The 8,148-nt window shown below is 51.9% G+C and overlaps 1 protein-coding gene across 2 annotated transcripts; it reads right to left on the bottom strand.

Moving 5' to 3' along the window:
• Positions 1-904: 904 nt before the first annotated feature.
• Positions 905-7,601, bottom strand: LOC128333263 (transmembrane protein 229B-like). 2 transcript variants are annotated; one of them, XM_053268535.1, is made up of 3 exons: positions 7,512-7,601; positions 2,745-2,906; positions 905-1,759 (listed from the first exon to the last, which is right to left on the bottom strand). In XM_053268535.1, exon 3 carries the CDS (start codon positions 1,747-1,749, stop codon positions 1,252-1,254), a length of 498 nt encoding a protein of 165 aa, XP_053124510.1. In that variant the 5' UTR covers positions 1,750-1,759; positions 2,745-2,906; positions 7,512-7,601; the 3' UTR covers positions 905-1,251. The 2 variants fall into 2 exon arrangements, with proteins under 2 accessions (XP_053124510.1, XP_053124511.1); XM_053268536.1 differs by lacking the exons at positions 2,745-2,906; positions 7,512-7,601 and adding an exon at positions 2,219-2,337.
• Positions 7,602-8,148: the final 547 nt, after the last annotated feature.

The following is an 8,148-nucleotide window of genomic DNA, read 5'->3' as shown; positions in this document are numbered from 1 at the left end:
CCCATTGCTCTCCATTGCCAGCGTAGCCCTATAGTGTTCCTGTGCATGTGCAGAGGATGAAGGCCCTCACCACACACTTCATGGCCACACACCAGTGGTTCAGGACAAGCGGTTTCCAGGCCAGGCTGTGTGCCATCCAGGCAGAGCTGGGATTCATCGCGTCGTCGTTTAGAAAGTGATTCATGCCTGGCAAAAGGTTTTAGCTACTCCCACAATGCAAATCTGAGGCATGGCCGCTTCCACGGGGCATTCTCGAAGGAGGCATCCCTCTTCTCTTCACATGCCTGCGAGGTGGCAACAGCACCAGGAGAACCTGGCTCACAAACCCAAACTTGCCATATGGCACTGGTGGGCACGATCCCCAGGCGTGCAGTGCAGGCCTCCGAGCCACAACGGCTGGAAGCAAAGGGGCAGAGCTGGCCCCGTGACGGGATGCATCTGGGAAGACACACCTGCTCCTGAGGAGATGGCCCGAAGCAGGACCGCCCACCCTCGCCGACACCCCCACCCTTCCTCCGGGCGGCGCTTGTGGCTTCTAATGGAAAAGGAAGACCTGAAGAGGTCAGAACTTACATGGCATTTAAAAATGGCAAGAAACCTTCAAAACACAGTCTAAACTTCCCACACAGCTGGAGGAAGATGTTGTCTCACCCACTGGGCCCTCCCATACTTGGCTGTATGGCTGTAAGTAGCCGGGGATGATGGGGACTGTAGTCCAACGACATCTGGGGAGCCAACATCAAGAATATCCGGTTTAATCCATCTCTTAAGATGGAAATCGGGCTGTGGTTTGTCAAATGTACGTGCACTCACACTCACACTCCAAGTCAAGAGACAGGTATTTTCTTAGGCACAGGAGAAAAACTCTTGCCATGGCTCTCTCTCAGTCTTATCCTCATGACAACCCTGTGAGGTAGGTGCATCTGCGAGAGAAGAGTTGGCCCAAAGTCGCCCACAGAGTTTCGTAGCTACTAGTGGGGATTTGAGGGCAGGTCTCCCACCCTGGTCCTAATCCAACACGTGCTTTGAGGCCATCTCAGGGGCTTATACAGACAGGAAGCTGTAAAATGTCTTTACTCCCAGCTGTCAGGAATTTGTCCCCAACCCTGTAAGGAGAGCGAGACGGGTTTGGGCATTAATAATCCACGAAATGGAAGGGTTCGCTGCGGCGGCAGCAGGAGGGGTCCAAAAGAAAGAGGTCGATGCCCCCCTCGGCGCGCTCCGCCTTTCTCCAATATCCCAAGAGGCTGCTCAGTCGTCTTTAAGTGCAAACCTCGGGAAGAGGTTGTCCTCAGGCTTCCAGGCCGCCTCCTCCAGCCGGAGCCGGAGTGCGTTGCAGATGACCAGCTTCTCCAGCAGAAGGGAGCCCACGAACCAGAAGAGGCCGTACTCCAGGGTGACCAGGCCCAGGAGGTGGTAGCGGAACCCGCTGTAGTCCCAGGGGCAGGCGCCAAAGAGGCGGAGGACAGAGCCTGTGGAGAACTCCCAGAGGTAAATGCAGAGGGTGTAGACCAGGCAGCGGGTCAGGAGGCACCACTTCTCCCTCTGCTGGAGGTAGATGCGTTCCAGGATGAAGCCGCACGTCCCGTAGATGAAGAATGCCCACACGCTGGTCACCCCCCGGAACCTCCAGTCCTGGTCCTCCATGAAGTCCCAGGCGGCCGTGAACATCACCTCTGTGAAGTAGCCGTGGATGGCGTAGATGTACCACCGGCACAGGGGACTCAGGGGCGTCGTGCTGCTCCCCATGGCGTGTGGTCTGCATGCGGGAAGAGAGTCCAGGGTTCAGCTGGGAATAGTCTCCCCTCTAGCATGGACTCCCAGTTGTTGTTGACTACAACTCCCAGAATCCTCGGCCAAAAGCCACTGCAGTTGGGATGGCTGGGAGTGGTAGTCAACAACATCTGGGACTCCCTGTTACAGGGAACACAGGTTGGGAAGCGTGTGCTCTAAAATATCTAAAAGCCCTTACTTGCGTCAAGCCAGGGGTTCCCAGCCGGTGGAACTCCCAGCCACAATTTACTGTAGGTCAGCAAAACGTCTGGAGCACCACAGGCTGGGAGCCCCCGGCGTAAGCTTCTATCCCTGTCATCACCAAGGAGCTCACAGACAAAGCTGCTTCCTTCTACTCAGCCAGGATCTGGCTCAGAATCGTCAGCACTGACTGGCGGCAGCCCCCGCAGGGTCCCTGGCAGGAAAAGATCTCTCCCTGCCCCACCTGGAGATGCTGCCGGGGGCTGAAGCTGGGACCTTCGGCACGCAAAGCACCCGGCGGCAATGCCACTGAGCTGAAGTCCATTCTCACAGCTGGCAGCAGCAGCGTTCCCTCTAACAGGGATTCCCAGATGTTGTTGATGACAACTCCCAGAATCCCCAAGCAAAAGCCATTGAAGCTGGGAATTCTGGGAGTTGTAGTCCATGACATCTGGGAATCCCTGTTAGCGGGAACGCTGTTGGGCAGCATGCCATTCTCCCTTTTTGATCTTCACAACAACCCTGTGAGGCGCGTTAGGATCGCCTGGTGAACTTTCTGGCTGCGCAGGGACCCAGATCCCACCCACCCAAGCCCAGCAGCAGTCCAGCCACGGAGCCAGAGTTCAGGGTTGGGACATCCATTGGTGCTTTTAAGGCACCACAGATCTGGTGGTGGGAGTTGTAATCCAACAATACCTCTGGACCCAAGGATGGGAAACGCCTGCTCTAGGCTAGGTCCGGTATGACTAGTAGAAAAGCGAGGTACTTACCCCCGAATTGCTGCTTCTGTTTCCCCGCTCAGAGCACTTTTGTGCACAATGATGGACCTTGGTGGTATTCAGCAAATGAAGAATGCAGGACTGAAAGACACAAGTTCTAGAAGGGAATTGTGTCTAGTGGTTGGAGCCGATCCTGAAACTCTACCTCTAGCCCTGGGGGAGAAACAGCCTTAATAGGTACCAGGAATGCTCAAGACAGGTATTTCTTGTTTAAAAGGCAGGTATTTCCTTCCATCAAAGCCTCAGTTTCCCCATCTCTTTAAGGCATGTTGATGGTCTGCCGAGGCTGCAGTAATTAGCAGGTGTTGCAGGAAGAACCATTTCCGTGTCCTGCTCTACATGGCATACACAAACATACACAAACATTTCACAAACTGAATCCCCAATTGAAATGTAAAAAGGGAAGGAAAAAGGCCAGAGACACGAGTTCCAAGAAGATGTAAACTCTGGTGCCTCTTTTATCCTTCGTACCAGGGTAGTGGTGGTTTTTGTTATCTCCGCTCTGCAGATTCTCCATCAGCAAGGAAGAGGCCCCGGGGGTGGTCACATTGGCTCTTTGATCTCCCCAGTGCCAGCATGCCAAACAGAATAGCCTGCAGATTCTGCTGGCACAGCTTCCCTAGAGGAAAGTCTCAGCCTAATAACTTCTTAGGAGCTGCACAGCATAAGGCCCGGGGGCCGGATTTGGCCCACAGTGACTATTGGACTGGCCCCCAGGTATCCTGCAGCTGGAAACTGCCTTCTAGTGTCATCCTGTGCCTGCTTTCTCAGAAATACGCTCCATTGGTGTGCCCAGTGAGGCTGACTCCCGTGTAAGCATGCCTAGCATTGCAGACTGAAAGCAACAACAATTTAGGAAGAGGAAAGGACTTGGCATTTGTTTGGGGCTGGCATGCACTCCAAGGGCCCCACTGATTGAGCAGGGACAGGGCCTATTCTGTGGCCACTATCCTTGGTTGAAACCATGGGTCCATTGAAAGGGGGAATAGATCCACAGGTAACTAATAATATTTTTAATTTTAATGTAATAATGTGCTAAAAATTGACCTCGGCTCCTGGATGCCAAGTTGTGGATGGTTGCGACTCACCAGGGCATTTGAGTTGTTCAGCCCTGACTTAGCTTTCGGAGTTGCAACCGGGAAACGAAGGTGCCACCCCAAGGAAAGAGAGCGGGCAGGTGGTCTTCAAGGAGGGGGCAGATTTGCAGGTCTGCTCAAGAGCCAGCTTGAAATGCAGGGTGGGAGCGAAACAGAGGTGCACCTAGGTAATGTTGCAGCCTGGACCTCAAGGCCTTTGGAGGTCCCCCCTCCCCTGCAAATTAAGCATCCTCATGCTCTGCCGGGCAACCACACCACCCAGGACAGACTAAAGAGAATGGGGGGGCAGGTGATGTGGAGGGGGCCCTGGACTTCAGCCCCGAAGTCCAGGAGTAAGAGCTCCTCTGGAGCTAGATGTGGATTTATTTATTTATTTATTTATTTATTTCAAGTATTTATACCCCCCTGATTATTGCTAAAAGGGTTGGGACGGTTTTGCAAAATTCAGACTTTGCAATTACAAGTTTGATTCAGAAATCTGACATGAGAAATCGCCATGGAAGGAAGTGGATAGAAGTTCTGGATTTCCCTCCCACCTGCTCACAAGACATTTCCATATTTGTTTAGAAAGAATGAAGTTACTGTGAATTTGACTGAAGCTGCGTATAGCTGCAGAATCAATGGTTGTCAAACATTGATGCCAAATATTTGTTCATCTAATGGTGAGAAATGACCACAATTTGCAAATAATAGTTTCTGCAAACATACTGCTGCTCCATTCTCAAAACATCTCCGCATCTTTCCTTTTGAGAAATTTGTCTCCGCCAACAGACAGTTGCATGAGTCCTTTGCACCAAAGAAACCCAGGTTTGTTTGTTTTTAAAAAATCTCAGATTATTCTGAACACTCAGATTCATTGCTTATTTCATCCTGCTTTTACAGCTACAAGGAAGAGAGATGTGTAGAACACAGATCCCCTCTATCACCGATCTCTGCTCCTCCTCCTGGCCTTTTAATTCCTGCTGTTGCTGCTGCTACTACTATTACAAATATTTATTTTCCGCTCTTCAACAACATTCTCAAAGCAGTTCACATAGAAAAATAACACATAAATAAGATGGTCCCCAAAGGGCTCACAATCTAAAAAGAAACATAAGGAAGATACCAGCAACAGCCACTGGAGGGATGCTGTGCTGGGGTTGGATAGGGCCAGTTGCTCTCCCCCTGCTAAATGTAAGATAATCACCACTTTTAAAGATTCTCTTTGCTCAGTTAGCAGGGGTTTGACTAGTATATAGCATATATGCTAGTCATATGTGCTCAAAAGTTATGATCTGGCCCATTTAAAATCACAAGATGAACTGGTTGATCCAAAGTTCATGCAGTGAAGCTAGGGCGTTCCAGCTAGGAAGTTCAGATCTGTGCAGCATTGTTTGTTTGTTTGTTATCAAATTTGTACACTGCCCCAAACTTTCGTCTCTGCATGGTTAACAATAACATGCAACAAGTTAAAACATACATAAAACATAAAAACAATTTAAAAATTGTTAAAAGTCAAAACAGATTAAAACCTACACATTTAAAAAGCCAAAAAACCTTGGGTGAAGAGGTGGGTTTTCAGATGCTTTTTTAAAATTGCCAGAGACGGGGAGGAACATAGGAAGCGGCCATATACTGAGTCAGACCACTGGTCTATCTAGCTCAATATTGTCTTCACAGACTGGCAGCGGCTTTTCCCAGGTTGCAGGCAGGAGTCTCTCTCAGCTCTATCTTGGAGATGCTGCCAGGGAGGGAACTGGGAACCTTCTGCTGCTCTTCCCAGAGCGGCTCCATCCCCTGAGGGGATATCTTACTGTGCTCACACAGAGTCTCCCATTCAAATGCAACCCGGGTGGACCCTGCTGAGCTCAGGGGACCAGTCCTGCTTGCTCCCACCAGGCCAGCTCCCCTCTCCATTCTGCATGCCCGCAGAGCAACGAACTCCAGCTCCAGACACCCTCATCTGACCCCTCTGCTGCCCCTCTGCCCCCGCCAAAGAGCGCTCCCTCCCTCTGACTTACTGGCAGCTTTGGTGAGCCCTTTGGGTGACCTGGAGGAGGAGGAGGAGGAGGAGGAAGCCGCCAAGCCGAGGAGCCCGCTAGGACTGCCGCCCCTGCCCCTGCCGGGAGGTGTCTGGCTGTCCAGAAGGGTCCCTTGGCCTTAGGCTGGCCTGCCTCCCACACTTGAGCATCAAGGGCCAGGGAGGGAGGCGCTCCTTGAGTCAGGAGGACGTTGCCAGCTCCATCCATCCAGGACTCATCTGAGCCAGGGAGGAGGGCAAAGTGGCGAAAGCAGGAGGACCCTTGAGGAGGCCCTTGAGGGAGCAAGAAGAGGCTTGCTTTGCAGCAGAGATGGAAGGGGTGCCAGGGCTGGCATCTTCCGAGGGCAATGGTCACGCCCTCCTTGCTGGCGAGGAAAGCTGGGTTAGGTGGCCGCGCCAGCAGCAGGACCCTTCTCGCGCACAGGGCTTTCTGTTACTTCCAATCTCCCTGGAAGGCAGTGTGTGTGCTTTCATGCTTCGGCCAGATTCTCGCTGTGAGATCTTTGGGAGCATTTCACACACAACTCGGATTTTGCCTTCCGCATTTAAGCTTAGCCTGTCCGGGGTTAAAACCCCCAAACACTTGGTAGTTCAGTCGCTTTTTCGGGATAAAGCCAAAGCGGCTGCCAGTCAAGCTTTTGAGAGGCGAAGAGGAAGCTGCTCCTTCTGTAATGCCGAGATTCTTGTGCTTATTCAAAGAGTGGCTTCGCTCCTGGCACACTCCAAGAGCTAAAGCACGGTGCGGAAAACTCTCCCCCGCCCCCGAAGATCGTGAGCAGCTGAACCATTCAGAGAGCGAGCCACACTCTTCAACCTGGGTTCCCCCTCCTTTAGCCCCAGATATGTTGTTGTGAGATACAACTTGTGATTATTCAGTGGCATGGGAAAGGCACTCTGCCTGTGCTCAGAGGGCCTTTCTCTTTTGCATGTGGCTGGTTCCTAAATATTCCTGGTTCTTTTTAAAGCTCTGGACATATCCAAACTCCTAGTCCAGGGGTTCCCAACCTTGGGCCCCCAGATGTTGTTGGACTACAGGTCCCATCATCCCTGGCCACAATGGCCGGATGGGACCTGTAGTCCAACACCATCTAGGGACCCAAGGTTGGGAACCCCTGAACCAGAGCATCGATGCACCTGTTATTTATCCAGCCACATCCCCGTATGCCTCAAGAACAAGCCATTCCTTTTGTGCCCATTTCACAGAGAAGGAAAACGGAGCCACAAAGATACTAACTAGTTTGCCCTACAGCTTAGCAAAGGTAAGTGGGTGTGGTGGGGGTGGCTGTTTCTTTCGAATCATGGTATTGTAATAGCTGGCATGTATATTGTGCTTTTCCGTAGGTGCTCAGCAAGCTCCTCTGCACCCGGCTTCAGCTCGACGCACAGGCAGCTGCTGCTTCTTGTCCTCGCACATGTCTTGTCAGAAACACACACCCCTCATCCCTCCTCTTCTGCCCAGCGCACAGACCCTTTGCCTGGTGATGGGCCACGTTTCCTGCACACGCACCCCTCCAGCGTGTAGAAGCTCAGCGCCTGCACGCAATCCCACCTTCTCACATGCACATGCCTACGCGTGTTCCCTGCCCGGCGCTTGCTTGGTGCATCTCGCTCCCTTGCCAGCCCCCAGCAGCAGCTGCTCACCTTGCTAAAGTGCCACCACAGGCAACGATGGTCCAGCACAGCCAGCGCCCAGCTGTTCTCTTCTGACTTCCAGCTGTTAGAGAAGTTCCCACCACCTGTCATGCTACCGGCCCTTTAAGGAACGGTACACCCTCCAAATGATGTCATTACGCACGTGCGTCCGGCTACTTCTCCTGGTGCCATCTTCGGAGTGGCAGGAGTGTGGCATTTGATGAACAAGGTGGTCCTTGCTCCAGGTAGGGATCTGTGCAAGGCTCTCTCCCCCCCCCCCCGTTTTCTTTTCTTGGCTGCATTTTCCCACCTCACTCTTATTTATCTACCCTTCTGTTTTCAGCAGTCAAGCATGTAATTTATCTTTGGGACTTGGAATTATCATAATTATCTATGTCATTGTTTGTTCCTTGCAGTTTGTTGCATGTTTGCAGCAGGGGTGGTGGGAAAATCTTTACTGGCCAGAAATCTATCTCTTGGCCAATTCTTCTCAGACTCTTACTCTATTAGTCTCTAGCGCTGCCTCCGGGTTTCCACTTGAATTCATCTGGGTGGGTGTTCTCCCCCCTCCCTTTCTTTCTTCAAACAGGCGAAGTCACGAGTTCAAAAGCCACGTTTCAATTTTCTCTCCCCTCTTGAATTTGTT

This window comes from Hemicordylus capensis, chromosome 7 (genome assembly GCF_027244095.1).
Source record: "Hemicordylus capensis ecotype Gifberg chromosome 7, rHemCap1.1.pri, whole genome shotgun sequence".
In the NCBI taxonomy this organism is placed as follows: Eukaryota; Metazoa; Chordata; class Lepidosauria; order Squamata; family Cordylidae; genus Hemicordylus; species Hemicordylus capensis.
Note: the sequence above shows the minus strand (reverse complement) of the source record. Positions and strands in the feature narration are given on the sequence as shown.